This window comes from Pholcus phalangioides, unplaced genomic scaffold, assembly GCF_987345545.1.
Source record: "Pholcus phalangioides strain wild (caught in Gottingen) unplaced genomic scaffold, Ppha-v1.0 ptg000039l_1, whole genome shotgun sequence".
NCBI classification, from domain to species: Eukaryota; Metazoa; Arthropoda; class Arachnida; order Araneae; family Pholcidae; genus Pholcus; species Pholcus phalangioides.
The window spans coordinates 28076313-28099624 of NW_028301625.1; the positions used below are offsets into that span (position 1 = coordinate 28076313).

Sequence of the window (23312 nt, forward strand, 5' to 3'; positions counted from 1 at the left end):
CGAGAGAGAAAAAAAACTGGACAATTACAGGATTTTGACCTGCATACTACAGTCAAATAAAGACAACAAAAGAATTTTCTTGAGACGAATGACACATATATCTACGATTTGACCAAATTCATGCATACAGAACATGACTAAATCTTGACTACAATTTCCCTATTTATGCCATATGTCAAAAAAAAGGGGGAAAGTGTCCCACGACTTTTCCACCTTGACAGTATGTTGGAGAATTTAAACTTATATTCGCCGAGATCGTGATGATTGCATCTGATTTCATACTCATGAGCAATGCTTCCTGTAAGCTACACATGTGCACAGTAATACTTAGTGAAAATGTCTACATACATACAGACTTATCAAATCTACCATTGGTGTGCATGGCGTATCAGGATACCATACATAGAAAAACATTTACACACAAGAAATTAAAATTAGAGGGAAGGTTATTCATGAAGTATTGAAAGCTATTTCATTGAAATTGTATGTAATAAATTTATCAAATTATACCAGTGATTTAGAGAGACATTACTTCTATTTATTTACATTCATTTCATGCTTTGTTTACTAGGATGGCTATTGGAATTTGAAGTCTGGAAATGGATGCGAAAAGTGCCATTGTAATCGAACTGGCTCAGTTGCTTCTCTTTGTGATAAGAACACTGGTCAATGTACTTGTAAACAAGGTGTTGGAGGAATACACTGTGGTCATTGTTTGCCTGGGTATTACAAGTTTGGTAGACATGGCTGTAGAAGTAATTTTTTTTATGGATCATAACTTTTTTTATATATTTCTGTGAAACACATACATGTGTTCGAATTTAATCTCAATTTCAACTTACTCATATATTGCTTATTTGATTCTAAAACTTATAGAGTGTGATTCATGTGATGCACCAGGTCACATATGTGATCCAGAAACTGGAAGATGTGTGTGTCCCCCTTTTACTACTGGTAGAAAATGTCAAAAATGTGTATCAAATGCATGGGGATATGACCCTCTGAGTGGCTGCAAGGTAAGTCATTGGCCTGTCTATTCAAGTAAATTCAAAATAATACTAGTTTTAAAAAAATGAAAGACAAATTTTGTTACTCTGTGGTTATAAATTCTGCTTATAATTTGATAATATTGATGATATGCATGCAGAGTGAAAACTTAAGTCTGTTTCACCTCAAATAACTGATTAACCGTTAGCTATAGAAACATACTTAAAATTATAAAGGTATCCAAATAAGGTGCCCGTTTTGTGTATTATGCTATTAATTTTACTGAAGGCCATTTATGTAGGGTATCTGGCAACACCGGATAAGAACAATATCACTGGGCAGACAGTAGCAAAACACCCTAACAGAACCTAGAGCAACAAAAATAAGAATGGATACATGGTCTTGGTCTCCAAGAAGGAGAAAATTTATTTCGTGTTTTGGTATGGAATTACTTATACACATCTTTAGCCTAAATAAAAAAAATATCTCACATTTTGGTGATAAGAAAAAGAACTTCTGTCACAAAACAATTTCAACACATGGGGGTTATTACCTTTACACCAGCATGCCATTTGGAATATCATGTGCTCCAATTATTTTCCAGAAATTGATAGATCAATTTCTTGTTAGAATGGCAGATGTTACCTCGTTCCAGGATGATATTGCAGCTGGTGGATCCACCAGAACAGAACACTCATCAAGACTTCGTAAAGTGTTTGATATTTTTTGGAAGGTAGACTTGAAGACACAACAGTTAAAATTTAAGCTATTCAAATGAGAAATAAAATTCTTGGGACACAGAATCAACAGAAACGGTATTCTGCCTGATAGCGATAGAATGAATTCCCAGTGAATTGCCTGCCCTAAAAAATGTGCCAGAACTAAAATCTTTTTTAGGTTCAGTGAACTATTACAGTAGATCTGTCAATAATTTGCAAATGCTTTGTGCACCCCTACACAAATTTCTGTTTAGATAGCCTTGGAAGTCTGGGGGGCACGGTCATTATTGCTGGGGAGCGCGATGATGATGATGTCCATAAATATATATACATTAGATCAGTCGACTCCACCTTTGATGCTGGGGGGGGGATGCCCCCTACGCCCCCCCCTCATCTTATTCTTCTGTAAAAGCACAAAAGTTAGAAATAGAGCAAGGTCCATCGACAGTCAGGGCTATCTTAAGAGCACCATGACCCCCAGGATCTGGCTGCAAAACACTGCACTTCAGATATTGTTTCAAAATATTTTATACCATTGAATTAATATATTAATGAATGTCTGTTGCATAAATGTAAGCTAACCATATTTCCACAAAAAAAAACCCCGGCAAAATCGCCAATTGTCACCAAAAATTATACTAAAGGTAGAAAATGAAGCAGTATAGATCTTCCCAGCGTGGTCCAGCCCCTCGAGGTAAAACGCTTACATCCCTCTTGGGACAGAGCGTGGACCATGTCTGGTCTTACAGTATAGATTTAATGGATACTATGGGAAAAAAAATGACAAATATGGGAAATGAAAATGCAAATTTAAAGTCATAATTATCATGATATAATTTATAGAGTTTGAAAAATAATTTTAATATTTAATTTCAGTAAAGAATAAAAGTTTAAATAGCTGTGTTGAAAATCCAGGAAATAACTATACGTTTTTATGAAAAAGTGGGATGACCAAATTTACATGAAAATACAGGAATGTCATGGGAAATATGGGTTATGTAGTCACCCTACATATATGACCACATGAGCTTTCTAATATTTCTATTGAAAGCACATTTCAGTAGTGTTTTAAACTTAAAATGATTTCTGCTGAATGTCGTTTGGTTGAGTATTTTTTTTCAAGTAGAAGACCTGGTCAAAAACACGACTAATAGAAAATAAATGGGTAAGAGTTAAAAGATGAATCACTCACGGCCCAGTTTGACTGATGCCAGGGCCCTGCGGTTGAAAAACATTGCTTTAGAACTTAATATTACTACAAGCTGAAAGTAGAACTATAACTATATTAAAAACTTTTTATCATTAATAAATTAGCATTTCAAACTCGAAATTAAAATGAGTAAATGTGGAATACAAATAAAAAAAAATCCAATTAACTTCATTTTTAAAAAAAATCATGATTTTTATCAACTATGATATGAATGTCCTTGAATTTTTAAATTTATCCTGGAAAAAGTGCTTGAATAGTCCTTGAATTTTTTTACTTACAAAGAGTATGACTATGTAAACCAACCTGCACTTCAAGAAGTCATACAACATAGTAACTGCTTCCATCCAACAATTTTTCAGGCATTGGCTCTCAGACATCTGCATGGATCAATTCACCGGCTGTAATTAGCTTCGTTGTTCTGTTACAGAAACTGACTCTATGCATTTTACCATATGCAGGGTGCACATGCATCACCAAATTCTGACTAAACTGAATCTCCATACCTTTACTTCTGAACATGTTGATTGTTCCGATGATCTAATCGCTCATGCCACCATTTAATGTCAGAATTTTTCACATCAAGACAAGTTTTAGAAATCATAACACGCATCAAAAGCTTATGCTCACCACGGAGTTGCAAATTCCAAGAGCAACAGTCTGCTTTCCATTTCTGAACTCTTTTGTGCTGTGTGTAGCAACCTTGATGAGACCATGACTCAGAGCAGATTCTGGTGAGAACAGATTCTGGTCAGATTTAGAGACATACCAAGCATTTTTCAATTGACTTGGTTTCCGCTTCCCACATACCAGCATTTCCACATCAATCGTACTAAATCCTTCAGAATACATGCAAGTTCCGCCACAAAAACGAAGTGGTTTTGGCTCATCAAAAGGAGCATACAATGAGAAGTCTGAACAGATTGATATGTGATGAGAAGCCCCAGAATCAATTATCCAACAGTCCTTGTTGACAATCTTTGTTACTTGAATGGCAGTTCTTTTTGATATGATTGACTTTTTGAAGTTTCAATCATTTTCTTAGCCATTGAACTAGCATTTTTTGCAATAAATATGCTAACAGTGCTCAGTTCAGAACTGCAAGATCTCTGCTCTTCAAGTCTTTGCTTGTGAAGCCTGAGACGTTCAGTCGAAGTCACTACACTTCTTTCTTTGTGTGGAACTGACTCCCAAGAATTTTGGAACTCAACATACTCACTCGGAAGGGTGTCCTATTTAGCAGCATTGAAACAGCAAGACTTGCGTTTTTTTCTTTCAGCTCCTTTTGCAAATCTTGGCAAATTCATCATAGTTTTGATACATGGGCAGCAATACTGTCAGCTAGATTCTTGGTGTAGCTGAATAATTGCAAATACAATAAGCCAAGCGTTGATACTGTCAGCTGGATTCTTAGTGTAGCTGAATAACTACAAATACAATAAGCCAATCGTCTCTCATTTTTCTGTTCGCAGTGTGCAATGCATTCCAATTATTTCTGCTAGATTTACAGGTAAGAATATGCTGCTTTGACTCACCATGAACATTTGACCCAATTATACATAGTGCAATAGCATCAACCTCCTCAAAAGCTTTGACATCAGCGGCAAAATTTGTTTGTTCAGGCTTGGTTGCGTTTTCATCCAGCAAAATACCTGACATTTTGAAGTCTTCAGAAATGGGAAATCATATTTCCTGAGAATTTTCTTGGGAATTTCTAAAATCAGTTATTTACAGTGAACCCTCGTTTAACTGACTCTCTCCATTTATACGATGTTTTTTTGCCCTCAATTACTCTTTCTACCTTTTAACGTTAAAATATTTTATTTATGCAACACACAACTTCACTTACACAATGTTTTTCATGACACGAATACCAAATTTTATAATTAATTGCTTTATATTATATTATTATCTTTACGTTATCATATAATATTAATGATCCATGCAGTAAATGTGAAAAATTTGGAATATTTTTGGCAAAGAATGAATTTGCACTCGTTCATCTGTACTCAAGACTCCCGGTAGGGGGGCCTAGCATTAGGTCCTAAATTTCATTGCAGTTTGGCCAGGCTCCAAAAGACTTATACCATTTCACATTTTTTTTCTCCTGCAGATTGAATTAAATTTATGCAGCATGAAATTTTATGTTCTCTCATTTTTTTTCCACAGTGAGCAAAGGAAAAGAAAGAATGTGTTATCTTTTGTATATTTTGAATTCCAAATTACCTATGCAGTACTAAGATGGCTTTATTCCAATTATGCTTATCACATGCTTACACATCACTCTTAATCAGTACTGATAAATATAGCAATTCATACCCTCTGACAGAAAATAAACATTCTAGAATTCTGCGTTTTAAACTGTGTTCAACCATTTGAGATTTGTAGCTTCGCTTGTATAAAGTAATTTTTTGCCCACTTGTACATCATGGTTTTTTTCCCACTTGAAACCATTTAGATTGAAAGATTGATCATAGTCAAACCACTTGAAAGTTTAAAAGAAAACCCCTCCGCAATTGCTATTTTTTTCCCTGTAGGATTGCTTAAAAAACAGGGGTCAGTCGTGAATGTTTTTTTTAAATCTTTTAAATCCAATTTTCAGTATTAATTTGTCACAACAGTAATTTTCCCAATTTTCCAGAAACAGGATATCACAAAAAATTCCTGAGAAAAGGCGGGTGGGAATTTTTTCATCCGCAAACCCTAATGAGGGTCATGCTGACATTGTTTCAATGAAATCAGTATCTTGAATGTCAGTATGGTGGCCATGCATTGACCATGACATAAAACATGTGGCTAAAACATGCTTGCACTGCAACACAAATCATCCAAAAATTGTGAATCACCTCTATTGCTATAGAATAACACAGGCAAACCTTGGGATCGAGCCCATATCGATTTAGCCCAGCTGAATGGTGATAAGTGGCTTTTAATCATTGACTCTTATTCTGGATGGTTAAAAGTATTTAAGATGAAAAAAGTTGCATTAGCTCATATGATTAAATGTTTTCAAAAGCTGTTTGCTTCATATGGAATTGGCCGCATAATTCCGTCTGAAAATGGACCACAATTCACATCATCTAAATTCTAGGAGTTTTGTGATGGAAATGGAGTCAAACGTGTCAGAACAACTCCATACCATTCATGAAACAATGGTTTGGTAGAATGAGGCCAAGACACACACACACACACTCACACACACACACACACACACATACACACACACTCCCCCCCTTTCCAAGCCAAAACGTTCTGCTTTGGGGCAAAATATTTACCAAAACAAAAACAACACACGTACAAGTTGAGCCAAACAAAAAAAAAATTCCATGTTTCTAAGTGCAATGAGATATTTGAATTCAAAAATAGCTGAAAATGAGGGAAAGAAACACAGAAACTAACTGACAAGCTCGTTTTATGCCTCATATGCTGTTCTTCCTTTCATTTTGAGTATATTATATAGTATATATAACTAGCTGTTTCCTACAGCTTTTCTCACATGGTTTTGGTAATCTGAAAATTGCTCAACGATGATTTCCCCCCATATAACATTTGAACCCTTCATGACCCCTCAGGAGATGAATTTTTAAAAATCTCTCCTTAGCAAGTCTCTACATTACAAAATAAAAATACTGACCTAATTTAGTATTTATAGCTTCAGCGGTTTCTACTTGGTGTGATTCTCTATATAACATGTAGACCCCATTTATGAATCCTTTAGGAGTGGAATTTTGAGGAAAAAAAAGGGGGGGGGAGAGTCTTTGCATCATTGGAATCACTTACCAAATTTCATATAGATTCAGCGGTTTTGGCTCGGCAATGATGAATCAGTCAGTCAGGATATGTTATTTTATATTCATAGATAACATGTCCTGACTGATACACTGATTCATTACCAAGCCAATACCGCTAAAGCTGTACATATATGAAATTCGGGCAGTAGTTCTATTTTATGACGTAAAGACTCACTAAGAAGGTATTTTTTCAAAATTCAACCCCCCTGAGGGGTGTCATAAGGGGATTCAAGGTTTATATGGAGAACCGCTCTAAAACTATAGATATACAATTTAAGCAGTAGTTTTATTGCATGGCATAAAGACGCACAGATAGGGTTTTTTTGTAATTCGACCTCTGGGGGGGGGGGTCATAATGGGGTTTAAAGATTACATGTATGTGTGTGGAGAATCACTATAAATATAAAATTTGGGCAGTAGTTTTATTTCATGACATAAAGTTCACTAAGGAAGGATTTTTTTAAATTCAACCCTTAAAGGGGTTCAAAGGTTATATGGGGCTATTGCTGAGCACAAACCACTGAAGCTATAAATAATGGTCAGTATATATTTTACAATACAGAGACTCACAGAGAATTTCTCAAAATTCAACTCCCAAGGGGGAATCATGAGGGGTTCATAGCTGAGCAATTTTCAGATTACCAAAGCCACACGAGTGGAGCTGCGGATAACAGCTAGTAGTATATAATTTAGTATAGGATAGCAAACTTCATGTATTTTATGATCAGTCAACATAATTGGGAGAAAAATCTGTGAAGGCTAGGGCTAGGATATATTTTTTTAAGAATTCATTTTTTATATTCTTATGAGGAAAATATATTGATTGGTGACTTATTTTTGGTAAAATTTTTAATCAAGTCTATCGAAACCTATTTCTGTTTATTCACAGCCATGCAACTGCAATTTGAAAGGATCTTCAAATAATAAATGTGACCCTGTAAATGGTAACTGTATTTGTATGGAAGGGTTTGAAGGTAGACACTGTGACCAATGTCGCCATGGATTCTACAACTTTCCAAATTGTTACAAGTGCAATTGTAATATGGCTGGAACAGATACAAATCGTTGCCATTTGAAAGATGGAATTTGTCATTGTAATGAGGAAGGAAAATGTTTTTGCAAGGTATGTAATATCTTACCTAAAAGTATGACATTGATAATACTCTGAATTGAGTGAGTCTATTTTGATGATTAGGGTATTTTTGTGGCGATAAGTTCTTGCATATCGATAGCATATTTTGAAGCTTATTTTTAGCGAAACTGATGTACACAAAAATAGCAAAAAATACACATTCATGTGTATGTAACCTAAAACTTTGTGAATTTGATGTGCAGTATGTTCTTTTAAATATATAACTAATTGCTTTTGATAGTATTTTTATCATATAAATTAGAGAACCAAATAGGATAATGAAAAGTATCAATTATAACACCTTTTTTTCCTGCCTTCATATGAACCTGCAATACCAATATATATAATGCTAAAATTATTGCTCATAACCAATTGTCATATTTATAAATATCAGATATAATTAAGTTTTTTTGGAAGAATCATAATTTCTTACATAGGAATAAGTTTTATAAGATCAGACATCAAGGTTCTTTCAAAAACAGTCTATGGGTAATGTTGCGATCCGATATGTAAATCGGATGCTGCCGATATCAATCTGCCATGACATCATCGATCATGTGCGATCCGCCTATATAAAGGAAGATTTCCTCTGTGCACACACACATACTTAATCCTGCCTTTAGTTTAGTATCACAATGCTGTGCGCTCATGAAAGATGTTTTAATTTTAACTGTTCTTTCTAGGGTCCTAAACTTTGTTTTGAGGGGATGGGCAGACGCGGAGTTGGGTTCAGAATTCAGAGCATTTTCCTCAAAGCGAAACGAGTTGTCAGTTCACGAGAACGGTCTGCTGTGGGAAAATCGAGTGGTGGTGCCTGTGCCGGGGCGTTCGATGGTTCTACGTGAGCTTCATCTCGCTCATCCAGGAGTGGAAAGCATGAAAAGCTTGGCACGCTGCTACGTATGGGGGCCTCAAATGGACTTTGATATCAAAAATCACATTGCTGGTTGTTCGCCTTGTCAAGAGACAAGACATGCTCCTCCACGTTCTCATGTGCACCCTTGGGAGGTGCTTAGGATCCCCTGGTCACGGATCCGCATCGACTATGCTGGACCATTTCAAGGACAGAAATTCCTGATTCTCTTCAATTCCTACTCCAAGTGGACTGAGGTAAAAGAAATGTCATCTACTACTGCTGCATCTAATATAGATCAACTCCGAGACATATTTGTTGTTCACAGAATTCCTGATGCTATTGTTTCGGACAATGGCCGCCCTTCAAATCTGAAGAGTACGGAGAGTTCCTGCACAGAAATGCCATTCGCTGAGTGCTCATAGCTCCTCGAAGACCGGCAGGAAATGGACAAGCCAAAAGTGCAGTTCAGACGACTAAGGATGCCTTGCGACGTTTTGTGGATGGGTCATTTCGTAAACATTTAGCTCAGTTCCTCCTACAGCAACACATTATGCCATCCTCAGTTATGCGCCTAAGTCCAGCCGAACTCCTAATGAGGAGGAGGTTAAGAAGCTGTCTGGACAGACTGCATCCGGACTTTGTTAGAGATCGGGCGCGGTAGCCCAGGTCGATAAGATACTCACCTAAAGTACCAAAGGATGTTTAGAGGTGTCGTGAGTTTGATACCCGGTTCGTCCTTGTCAGAAACATTTCCTGACACAGGAGTACAACGAAAAAAATGCCAACAAGACCGCAGGAAAAAATTGCTACTGCAAGGAGTCCCCCATCGAGGGGTTAGCGCACCAACCTCTCGACAAGTATAAAAGACAAGCCTGCCGTTCGGAATCGGCAATAAATTGTAGGTCCCGGTCTAATTAGCCCTCGTGTGCAGAAAATGACTGTGGTACGAAAAAAATTATCAATTGTTAGAGATCAACAGGAGAAACAGGAAGCTCCAGTCGAACAGTGATCTGTTCGAAAATTCAATGTTGATGATCAAGTGAACGCTAGGAACTATTTCAGTGCTCCAAAATGGGTTCCAGCAACGATCGCCAAAGAAACTGGTCCGGTTTCTTACCAGCCTACTACAGAATTGGGAGAAGTGATAAGATGTCATGTGGATCAACTATTCAAGTGTGACCCACCACAGAATCTACCAATAGTGCAACCTGATGAGGACGTTATGCCGGCTCAACCAGAGTCATCGCCATCCCGTGAATCATCTGAGCAATCCAAGCTTGCTGATATGCCATCCGATCTTCAGGAGAAATCAGCGATTCCTGAACCAGTGTTGCGACCTAAACGAATTATCAAAAAACCATCCAGGTTCAAGGACTTCATACTGCTGTAGCTGGAGGAGAGGGGTGTTGTGATCCGATAAGTAAATCGGATGCTGCCGATATCGATCTGCCATGATGTTATCGATCATGTGCGATCCGCCTATATAAAGGAAGATTTCCTCTGTGCACACACACACACACACACACTCACACACTTAATCCTGCCTTTAGTTCAGTATCATGGCGCTGTGCGCTCATGAGAGATGTTTTAATTTTAACTGTTTCATGTTTAGTTATGTTGAGTTTCATTAAAAAATTACTTTAAACCACCGCATTTCTGCCTCTTAAAAGGTAAAGTAATATGCTATTCTGAATAAAGTTATGGGTGTGTTCTGGCAACTCCATCTCAAAATATCAGACTACTACTTTTGAATCTGGAAGTCAATCCTTGTGTTGTTGCTGACTTGAAAACTACTCATGAATTTTTATATAATGTGTGGCATTTATATTCAACCAAAAAACTATCCAAAACTGTTACAAGCAAGTAGAATTTTCAGTTTTCAGATGGACTGAAATGCTGCTCCACTCTAATTTACTTGGGTCCAGGGACCCAGGTTATTGGCATAATGCAGTTCTTATTTGAGTGAAAGTGGGTTCCTCTCAAAGAAAATAAAAGTTTGTCCCCCCCCCCCCACCTCATTTACAGGTACCCTTATGAATCAAACAAATAATATATTTCTTAAAACATGTTAAATCCAAAGATTCACTAACAAAAATTTTAATTGCTCTTGCTTACAAGAGATTGGCAAGAAATTCAGATGATCTCTGTTTGGCAAATCAGCAATAAATATGATCATCTTTTTCTAACGCAACGGCATGTTAGAAAAAGGAAGGGAAAAAGTAGAAAAGTAAGAAAAAAAAATGAAAGAAAACAGTATGTTACTGTACACTGTAGGTATAAAGTATATTTCTCTTTTCACCCTCACCTACCTATACTCTTTTTCCTCTTATGCATATAGTAGAACCTATTTAACCTTAAAGCAGAAGCTTTTTACCTCATCGTAACGGAGGTAAAAAGAGAACTACTTTATTCACCACTATTTCATAGAGTTGCAACAAGGTTTTGTGGTGATGAGAGAGGAAAGAAAATAGATAGACTTCTTTGAATTTATTATAGTGGTGTTTGAACACAATATTATGTCCTTGATCATAAAGTGGTTAATTTACTTGTATAACTAGGTTTAGTTACATTCGTTGCTAAATATACTACTGGTAAAGAAAAGTTGCAAATAAACCCATGAACACTGAGGAGTTAAACATGTGTAACAAATTTAAAACAAATATAAGTTAGGCACATTACATATTTACTAATAAATCAATCTATAAATTCTCTTCTGATTAAAAGATGGTATTTTTTTGGCCTGAAATATACAGAGAAATTGATTTTTCCGGATGTCATTCCGCAACTAGTATTTGGAAAGAAAAGTGATTTGTCTCCTACCGGTTTGATTCCCAGAGGAGACAAATGACTTTTCATATGCGATAAAATCATTTAAAGCAAATGATTCTCTCATGATCATCTCCTGATACATATAAATCCTTTTTGAGCAATTTCCTACTGGAATGAATTTCTTTTTTCTCCCTGATGGTCCACAAAGTATGGTCTACCACCATTTAACTGCCACATATTTCACACCTGAATATTGAAACCTAATATAGTTCTTCTGTGTCCAGCATTGTATCTTCCGTACAGTAGGTGGTGCTATACATCCTCCAAATCACTAATGTGCGGATTTTCAATTTAATGTATATTTGTGTTGTGGGTCTACTGGTCATCATGACAAGGGTGGTTTGATACAAAAACTCTACCCATGCAGAAACTGCTTATGGCACCTCTCCTGCCTGTTAGTGTAAATAACAACAGTGAAATATGTCGGTGTAAATAATGTCTGATAGATGGCAGCACCTATAACATATGTTGTTATACTCTGATCAGTGTACTGTTTGTTCTCATTCCTCTTGTAACCGTCCTTGTGTGTGTTGTGTAGTTCGTAGTAATGTGTGTTTCTGTAATAAAACCATATATCGTAATTGATCCACTGACTCATCCTAATAGGTTATGGGGCCTGCCGCATAAGATTATTTTTGTGACTACAAACTCGCGAATTCCGATGTTTTTTAAAGATCTTTCTCGAGCCGATTAGTTTTCTCTCCAACGTGGCGACCGCTGAAGAATACAAAGCCTTGAGGCGGGAATTGGAAACTCTGAGGCTTTCGATGTCGACGACTTCCAGGACTGTGACAACCAGTTTGGTTGTCACAGTCCTGGGCACTGTGACAGCACCACAGTCCACAACATCTCGAAGGTCCGAAAAATTTCACCAATTGGAAATTCGTCATGAACAACTTCCTGATTGACTGTGGTTTGTGGAGTTGTATTGTGTCGGGAACCGAACCAATCGACAACACATTGTATCGCTGAGCTCTCGCGAAAATCAACTTGTCTCTCAAGCCTGCGACTGCAACGATCACGCGGAAATGTGATGTGAAACTGCCAAAGAAGCATGGGACTTGCTCAATGACACCTTCGAAGATAAAGGTATTGTTCGTGTGGTAGGCCTGTATCAGAGTCTTCTGGACATTCGTTTTCACGATTGCCGTACAGTAGACGAATATCTGAATAAATTCACGATTGTCGCGGAACAGCTCGAAAACGTCGGCAAGCCGTTGGACGACCACGTCATCGGTGGTTTCATTCTCGCGAAATTTCCGGACTATTACAAGCCTCTCGTCCTGGGTATTCGCGGATCTGGACAAGAAATCACAACTTCATTCGTGGAAGACGCAACTGAAGTTCCGAAACCGCCATCGAATTCCGTGTTTTTCGTGAAAAAGCAACCTGCCAGTGCTACAAAAGGAATCCGTTGTTTTAATTGCAATGAGCGCAGACACAAGTCTACGACCTGCTCGAAACCAAAAAAGAAAAATCGCCGGAAAACTGAAACTAAGTGTTCTGCTAATGCAGTTTGCTCTGAAAAAGAAACTGCTTCTGGAGCAACTGTTTCTTCTGTATTTTCTGCCGCGGTTTTCTCTGACAAACATGAATGGTTCATAGACTCTGGTGCATCAACTCATCTCAGTTGTTAATTGCCAATTTCACACGATGTATCATCCGAAGAAGAGGTCCGTCTAGCCAATGGTGAAAAATTGCCAGTCACAGGGCACCGAGACGTCGCCATAGTGCTCAGCTCTTCAAAAACACTGCATGCTAAAGATGTCAAGTCTGTGCCTACACTCGCGCTGAATTTGTTAAGTGTTAGCAAACTTGTACACAGTCAGCCTAAGCTATCAGTCATCTTTGATGAGACCGGTTGCAGGATACTAAAAGAGAAACCCATGGTTGACAGTTCATCTGTTTTGGCAACTGCAACAGAGGTGAATGGACTGTATCGTCTTGATAATGAAACAAACTTTGTTTGTACCACTTCAATGAAGCAAGACACCTGTCAGATATGGCACAGGAGACTGGGTCACCTTAATTTTTGTTCCCTAAGAGAGCTGCAAAAGTCACTTTATTTCAAATGTGATTTAAAATCTGATTTTGAGGATTGTGATGTTTGTGTTCGTGCAAAATCACACCGCCAATCCTTTCCAGAATCAAGCAAGACACGTGCAGGAAATCTTCTGGAACTTGTTCACTCAGATCTCTGTGGCCCCATGCAAATCTCATCAAAAGGTGGAGCTCGTTATTTTCTTACTTTTATTGATGATTTCTCTCGCAAATGCTTTGTATACTTTCTGAAGTCTAAAGATCAAGTTTTTGACAAATTCGTTGAATTCAAGACATTTGTCAAAAATCAGATGGAAAGAAAAATCAAAGCCTTACGTTCTGACAATAGTGGAGAATATGTCTCTGGGAAAATGGAAAGTTTTCTGAAAGATGCTGGAATATTGCATCAGCGAACTGTACCACATACACCCGAGCAGAATGGAGTAGCTGAACGCCTCAACCGCACTTTGATGGAAGCTGCTCGTGCAATGCTTTTCAACTCTAATTTGGACATTGTGTTTTGGGCCGAAGCTATCTTGACAGCTACCTACATTCGCAACCGATGTCCTACACAAGCTCTACAAAAACGCATTCCCCAAGAACTGTGGTCTGGACGAAAACCTAGCATATTGCATCTTCACATTTTTGGATGTCGAGCCATGGTTCATATCCCCCAGTGTAAAAGAAAGAAGCTGGATCCTAAAGCTGGGGATGGTATCCTTCTTGGCTACAGCGATGAAACAAAGGCTTATCGCATTTACAACCCCCAAACAGAAGAGGTGCAAATTGTTAGAGATGTGAAGTTTTTTGAAGACCGGTTTCCATTTGGCAAAATTTATTCACTGAGCCATGATCCATTTCCGTCGCATGAAAATGCAGCTGATACACAGTTTTCAACCGTTACTATCTCTGAGCCTTCTCTAGAGACTGAAACATCATTGGAAAACAGTTCAGAACAGTCTTCTCCTTCCCATACTGTGAGGACACCTGACGTTTTGCCAAATGTTCCGATTAGATCTGATCGCTATCCTCAACGTACACGACAACAAAACATTCGTATCTTTAATGATGATTTTGTATCCTTCCAAGCTTCATTGTGTGAAAGTACACCTGAATCATTGACTGAAGCTCTGAACAGCCAGGATGCTGAACATTGGAAAAGGGCCATTGACGAGGAATTGAAATCGCATGCTGATAATCAAACATGGATTCCAGCTGAACTTCCTCCAGGTCGGAAAGCCATTTCTATGAAATGGGTATTCAAGATTAAGCAGACTGCTGATGGTTCTATTGAACGGTACAAAGCCTGTTTGGTTGCTCGTGGATGCTCCCAAAGCTATGGCCTTGATTATGATGAAACCTTCTCACCGGTCATCCGAACAACCTCGATCAGACTTTTGCTTGCCCTTGCTGCTAAATATGACTGGGATGTTCATCACATGGATGTTCTGACAGCCTTCCTCCATCCAAAGTTGGATGAAGACTTGTATGTCAAGGTTCCATCTGGATCCATTTGTCGTCTTTTGAAATCTGTCTATGGTTTGAAGCAAGCCAGTCGTTCATGGTATATGTTACTACATGATGTTCTTCTCGACCTTGAGTTCACTCCGTCTGAATATGATTCTTGTGTGTACTTCAAGTCGAAGGGGGGAAAACAATCATTGTGGGAATATATGTGGATGACATTCTAATCTTCAGTGATGATAAATCTGCTACTGATGATCTCAAAACTGCCCTTGTCAAAAAGTTTAAGATGAAAGACCTTGCTGAAGTGAACCATTGTTTAGGTATGAGGATCACTCGTGATCGAAAGAACAGAAAAATTTTCATTGATCAAGAAAAATATCTGAAAGATGTTCTCGTCCGTTTTGGCATGTCTGATTGTCATGGTGTTGCCACTCCTCTTGAAGTAGGACTTAGTCTATCCAAGAATGATGAACCGAAGACTGAATCTGAAAAAGAAGAGATGTCCAATGTATCTTACAGAGAATTAGTTGGCTCTCTCATCTTCGCTGCATATTCAACGAGGCCTGATATAGCTTTTGCTGTTGGTCATCTAAGCAAGTTCAACAAAAATCCTGGGAAAGCTCACTGGACTGCACTGAAGCGTGTTCTTTGATACATCAAGTCAACTGTTTCCATGAAAATGATGTATGAAGCTGATCACTCTGAGCTTTCTGCATATGCTGATGCAGATTGGGGAAATTGTTTGGACACCAGAAGGTCCATTTCTGGATATGCATTCATGATGTCAGGAGGAGCTGTCACCTGGATGTCAAAACAGCAACACTCCGTAGCTCTCAGTTCAACCGAAGCTGAATATATGTCTTTAAGTTCAGCAGCTCAGGAATGTGCCTGGTTGAGAGGAATAATGTGTGAGCTGAAATTGAAAGGACATCAGAAATCCACTGTGATTTATTGTGACAATCCATCTGCAATAAAATCTGCTGAGAACCCAAAATTCTGTGCTCGCACCAAACATATTGATGTAAGGCATCATCATATTAGATCCAAGATCAGAGAAGGGGACATACTCTTTGAATATGTCCAGAGTCAAGATATGATTGCAGACATACTTACGAAAGGACTGCCAAGACCAGCTCATCAAAAGCTTTGCAAAGAACTGGGACTTGTCACCTGATTTCCACTAAGATAATTCAGACAGACTGAATTAAAGGGGGGGTGTTAGTGTAAATAACAACAGTGAAATACGTGGGTGTAAATAATGTCTGATAGATGGCAGCACCTATAACATATGTTGTTATACTCTGATCAGTGTACTGTTTGTTCTCATTCCTCTTGTAACCGTCCTTGTGTGTGTTGTGTAGTTTGTAGTAATGTGTGTTTCTGTAATAAAACCATGTATCGTAATTGATCCACAGACTCATCCTAATACTGCCCACCCCATCTCAATTTTTTCCTACCCCAGTGATTCAAAAAAAATTTTTTTTTTTTTTGCCCTTTCATCTCGGATTTGGTGCTCCTTCTAGAGTTTACAAATATATATATATTTTTTCAAACAAAAAGTTGTTTTGCCTTCTCATTTTGGATTTGATGCCCCTCCTAGAGTAGCAACTTGTGTTGCCACATATCCCAAGAGCCGTTTCTGCACAGCAACAACAAAGATTTTTTCAAAAGGATAGCCAACTCAAATTTGAAAAACTTCAGGAATCGTATTTAGCCAACCATCACTGCGTATTTAGTGGGTCTCGAAACAAGTTTTCTTGATGCAAAACTCATGACCACATAGCAACTAAATTCTAAAACTGTGGATATTTTAGATAGAGGTTTTATGGATTCTGTTTTTTTTTTCCCCTCCAACAGTCTCTGAAAATTTTTTTACAATTCGAATGGGTGATCTAATCCTATACAAATTTCAAAAAGATGCATGTGTAATTTTGCAAGAATGAATTAGATAATCAGCGGTAAATACGCTGTCTCTGAATATGGGTGGGTAGCCAACAAAGTACTATGATATTTCCAATATGTAACCCACAGGAAAAAACCCTCTAAAATTGTAAAATTTAGTATAATAGCTGCTCATTTAGAAAGACAACCAGATATTTCATCAGCATTTTATTCATGATAGCCCATGAGGTTATACATTTTATACCATTAGAGTATAGTACTTTCTTTGTACTTAAAAGTAGTGGAACAATTTTTTAAGGTCATAATGTGATCATGAAAGATGGTGAAGAGGGGAAAAAAGAAAAAGTTGGTACAGAAGGGTTTTTTCCTCCATGCTTTTCCTCTCAAAACTCGGAAAGTACGCATCCTGCGGAATGCATGAACAAAATATAAATAATGCACCCTTTCCCAAAATTATAAGTATTTGATGCCCATCAGTGACATCTCTGGGTGTACTTCCATATGTCAATGATAATTATAATGTCAGTTATGATAATGCTGAAAGCAAAGCTGAGAAATTATTGCATCAATGAGATCGTAAAATACATCTGATGAAAACAAAAAATTATTGACATCAAAATCTGCCATAGACACTCTCCAAAACATGCAATTTTTTTTAAGCTTTTAGTTCCCATGAGAGTTTAAGAATGTTAGGAATTTAAATATGTAGATATATATCAAATTCAATTGTCCAAAATATAAAAAAGTGACTCATGTAATAAAATTTCAGCCTTTAGCAGGTGATGGAATGGCCTAAACCTGGGGTTTCCAATCTATGCTCCTCGGAGTACTAAGCGCTGCACCTAAAAGTTCTTAGTTCTCTGCAAAGAGATTGAAAAAGTAAAGATTCATTTTTTTCGTGCATTTCAAAAATTTACATTTATTACTGGTTAAAGCTGGGAGCTATCTGCTTTTCGCACCAACAAAAACAAATGTTAATTTTAGTATGATGAAATATATCTGAGCAAACATTGAACGTTTTGTTTTTTATCTAACCAGTGGATGAAAAATGTTCAGAGGTATTTCTTATTGGTTTCGGCCTATGCTTTTAGGGGTCTTATACCTTTTTAACATGGTAAAAAACTTTCTTATGTAGAAATATTATGAAAAATATCATTCATCCATTAATTATATTCCATGCATTGATTTATTTAAATTTCTGCCCCACATATTTGATGGTGTATGTGTGGTACAAAATTCCAGTACAAAATTTTACATATCTCCAATACTTAATTTTTTATGAATTTAAAAAAAATGCATTAAGAACAGCTTGTGAGCCTAATAAAATAACACAATATCAATGAAATTGATTCAAAATAAAGGAAACTGTTCAATTAATAAAATAACGAAAAAGATTTGAGATATGTTATAAAAAAATATATTTATTATTTAAAATTAATTAAAATTTTTATCAGAATGTGATTCTGAATAAGATTGAGACAATAAAATCTCAATCTTTTTCATCATTTTATGAACAAATACAAGGCTGCAACAGACAAAATGCCTCATGGTCGCTGAGAAAAAGATGCCCATAACAAATATGTATGCCATATATTTCTAAAATACAGCAACTCAATTAAAAATGCAATTATAAAAACAAATTTCAAAAAGTAGAAACAATATATATACATGGTAAAATATTATACAATGGGCAAAAAAAATATTTATGTAAATATTATGTATATTTATTCTAAGTATGGATAGCTTCTTGATTTACCCTAACATGTTTATTGTATTTCTTTTTAAACGTATCAATTGTGTTAGAATTTACTACCCCCGGGGTAGGCTATTCCATTTATTAACAAACTCATTAGAGAAAAATTCCCTGTGACACCACAATCTAGAATTGTCTAGAATTGTCCCTAGCAGTCGATTGACGAACAATTTAGACTGTCATAGCAGTTGATTGACGAACAGTTTGCTTTATTTTGCATTATTTGTTATTGAATTATATTCATTTCACATAATATTATCAAGCATGCAACCTGTTTTAATTAAGTATTGGGGATATGTAAAATTTTGTATGTGAGCATAGAGTATATCATACGCAATGAAATGAACAATTGATAAATAATATTTTTAATATCATTTCTACATATGAAAGTTTTTTACCATGTTAAAAGGTAGGAGACCCCTTGAACAACCCTGAACCATAACCCGTCATTATATAGCAATGAACTTGTATGATTACAATCTGGCATGCTAGATCATAGTTTCATATACACTTCCCCATATTTTTAGCTGCCCACTAGCCTGGTATAGTTGGGAATAGGACTATTCATTCTATGGTATTTGCTCCCAATTGCCAGTAGTCCATTCACAGTGTTTTCTTGCTTAGAGCTTCTAGAAATACGCATTGTAAGTGCATTACTTTGGCTCAAGAAAAACCTTCAATGCAGTGGCTTGCTTTCAGCAAAGATAGTTTTATGGGCTTTTTTGGCTCCTTAAACTTATACAATGAGGTGCGCTTTGCACTGTTCATATACTGACTATCCCACTGTATTCCTCACTCAGCTGGGTGGTAGTCTGAATGAAATGTCTGACCACGATGACAACAAACGATCCAGCTGTGCTGTCTCCAATAGTTATCATTTAAGGCTAACTAAGTGGCTCTGGGGTTTTTCAACTCATTCCATCTACTCGTCACACATTTGCTGCTTTATGATGTGAAAGGTTCAGATCAAGATACATATTAGTAGGGTTAGGAATTTTATGACCTAGAAACACAGCATCACTTCAGATTGGTTAAAAATCTGAATTAAAATGTAAGTGGTTGAAAACATAAATTAACTTTTGCAAGACTGATTTTGAACCATACTGGGACATATACTGGTATACCTGTTAGTATTTAAAGGGTTTATTTGTAATGCATTATGGATTATATGCAAAAAATATGATTCATAACAAAATGTGTTGCTGACACCAACTAAAAGTTTAAAAAAATCAACCAATTCAACTGTGGTAATAAAATTGATTTGAAGGTGATGTTTATTTTTGGTAATGTTGTTTATCAGAGAAATATGTTAACATGTTTGATTAAAATATATCTTAAAATGCTCTTGGTAGAGGTGTAATTAATGAACTAAACCAGTGTTTCCCAAAGTGGGCAATATCGCCCCCTGGTGGGCGATGGAATGGTCCAAAGGGGCGATAGAACATACTGATTTAACATGGGATCCTATGGGTTTACGTGAGTTGGGGGGCGATGAGATGAAAAAATTTCTGATGAAGGGGGCGATGGAACAAAAAGTTTGGAAGACTGTGAACTAAACCATAATATAATATTAATTTAAAATCATGTATGTAAGTTAATATTTATCGATTTGATTTTTTATATTAATTAATTAATTTTTATTTTTTTAAAGGAACATGTTTTAGGTGAAAAATGTGACAAATGCAAAGAAGATGCATTCGGATTAAATGCAGATAACAGAAAAGGGTGTCATAACTGTTTTTGCTTTCATCGAACTAGGTTATGTTCCCAAGCCAATATGTTTTGGAACAGAGTAAGCATAATTTATATACTCTAAATTATAGTGCTGCTGGGATACTTTTATTCTGAAATTCAGTCTTACTATTCATATCAAGAAAATTAATTAACCTTAGATTACTCGATCCCAAGGTTTACTAATTAACTTTAAGATTAACTTTCAATAATAAAATAAATTTCATTCAAAGCTTGTAAAATCAAGCATAGTGCTCAAATCACATGATCACACTTCAGGGGTTTTCAATAATTAACGAAGAATGAATGAAATTATGTTGATATGCTTAAATATGTCAATCGAGGTTGTCATGCAAGGAGAAAAACCATAAAAATAACTGTCCAAAAAAAGTAGATAATTTGTGTTTGCAGAGGAAAAATACTAATGATCAGATTGTGTGACATACAGTAATTTGAAATTTACAAAAAAAATAAAAGGTAATTATTTTAGCATAAGAGAAATACAATGACAATACAAGATGCACATGCAAAAAAAACCAGTCAAATCAGGTACAGGGAATTTCGGAACTTATAGTAAGTATGAAAAACATTTAACCCTTTAAGCAGTTTTAAAATTTTTCTGATCCACATTATAACTGCCACATAGTAAATCACTAAACCTTCTAGAAATTGCTACTTATTTTCTAAAAGAATTTTTTTTCTGATTGTGAGCTGACAAATGCTTCTTCCTCCCTGCAAGAAATTTGACTCCGCCCATTGCTTTTATTTCCCTCACTATGATACATACACACCTGTTATGAAGTATGTGGCTTTCTAGGAAGAGGAATACTTTTCTTGGAAAAAAAATTGTTTTATATTATTCATACTAAGCTATTTCTTTACTGTGCTGAAAGAAAGGGGGAAAAACAGATCTCTCTTTCTCTCTCCCTCCATTTGAGAACAAGAGTAGAAATGCCTCAACCAACACCTTTTTCACTACACTAAAGCTGGCTCAAATGCTAAAAGCCAAAAAATACGAGCTTAGTAGAGACGGTGAGACGAAATTGAAGAGTAATATTATCTGACGCAATAAAGATAGTGAAACTACAGTTGTGTGGAACAATGATGCCACAATTACTATTTATCAAGGAAAGAAAGATATAAGTTTTTCATTACTCAGCACGCTTCATCTGATATTGGTAGTAGTAGCCACAAAAACCTTCCACACACACAGAGAAACTATTTCACACTACAATTCAACAAAGTGTAACGATTGTAGTTGTAGCGATCATATGCCCAGAAAATATTCTGTGAAGGTGGCATCTCAGACGTTTTCTACATCATCCTGGATCTCGATATAAAAATATTTCTGGATTTTGTATAGAGCAATACAGAAAGCCAGAACTATTTTTTGAAAGTAGGTCTTCTAAAATCGTATTGAAAAGCTGCATTCATCATATGCGTTGCTCTGCGCAAAAGGAACATGTGCTCTTGATCATGTAACTGCTGGTGAGCGATCAAAATAATAATAATAGTAATAAATAAAAATAAATGAGTCTGATGTCAGGTAACATAAAAATGTGGAAACAAAACTGTTAATTTTTGCATGGGTTGTACAACTTCAACATGCGATGAATGTGCAAAAATGATGAAAAAAAAAATGCTCCAAACTGCTTCATCATAAATTCCACTTATCTGTAAGAAATCAATACTTATTTGACAGAATCATATTATAGACTTTTTCATATTCAATTTGACAAGCTTATTTTACATCTTTGTCGTATTATGGGATTACTGAAAAGTGTTTTTCGACTGAATAGAACAAATAATGTATACTAAATCTTATTTTTACTGAATTACATCATTTTTTAGCTAATTGTGAAGACCATTTTATATTCATAAACAAATAGTTTTCCATTATGAATATGCAATTAAACAACATTGAATAAGAGAAAGGGAACCAGAAGTAAGTACCCAGAAACCGAAAATAAATTCCTGTTTTCGCTATGAAACACCATTCTTTCACAGTTTGGGTCAATTTGACCCAGTGCGCGGTTCTAGGTATACCGAAAGTGCCGCGGTTCTAGTGTTAAACATGGTGCCCGAGTGGCATGGTGGTAAGATGCTCGTCTACCATCGTGAAGGTTGTTGTCAGGGTCCCGGGTTTGAACCCAAGGGAGGATATCGAAAAGATATTTTCCCTAACGAACTCAAGGCGACCACCGATAGACAGCGCCTTCGCTTCCAGCCCATCTCACTAATGGCAGTAAATTGCAATATAGCGATATGGCCAGAGTTGGTGTTTGGTAAAGTAGTAGTAGTGTTAAACATGTCAAGCAAAGTCTAGTGAGCATCTAAAGAGAGGTTGATGAATTGAGAATTTAACTTGAATTAAATGGGAATTTCATCTACACCAAGAGCCTTTTGCATTTGAGAGTGGATAGTTATGTGAAATTATCATAAATACCAATTGCAGAATCTAGTAGTTCTCTGTAGGCAATGTTTAGAGTGTTTCTAAAGGAGTGAAAATTGTTCAAACTCTAAGAAAACACAGGGGAAAATGGTTATATCACTCTTTTTTAGAAGATTTGGTGGTGATTCGACCAAAATGTCTCAAAAAATTTAGTGATGGAAATTTTGAGAAATAGAGGTAAACATTGCTAATATTTTCATAAATACTTGAAAATCCGCAAGTGTCCTTAAAAAAAATGACTTAAAAATTCACTGAAATAATTTACACCCCTCAATATATAAAATATTTTAGCCCCTCATGACCCCCCTTGGAATTTCCAGAAATCCTTTCTTAGTGATTTGATATTATAATAAAACTACAGATGAAATTTTGTACTTATAGCTTCAGTGGTTCGAGCTCAGGTATGATTTCCACATATAACCTTCGAACCCTATGCTGTTATAACC

At 36.4% G+C, this 23312-nt stretch overlaps 1 protein-coding gene across 2 annotated transcripts in view; it reads left to right on the forward strand.

Moving 5' to 3' along the window:
• LOC149065787 (laminin subunit alpha-1-like) overlaps positions 1-23312 on the forward strand; it is a 438052-nt gene that overhangs the window by 162710 nt on the left and 252030 nt on the right. For both annotated transcript variants that reach the window (XM_089253835.1, XM_089253836.1), the window contains 4 exons: positions 572-755; positions 877-1016; positions 7594-7827; positions 20335-20475. In XM_089253835.1, coding sequence (XP_089109961.1) covers positions 572-755; positions 877-1016; positions 7594-7827; positions 20335-20475 — 699 coding nt within the window. The remainder of the gene's footprint in view (positions 1-571; positions 756-876; positions 1017-7593; positions 7828-20334; positions 20476-23312) is intronic.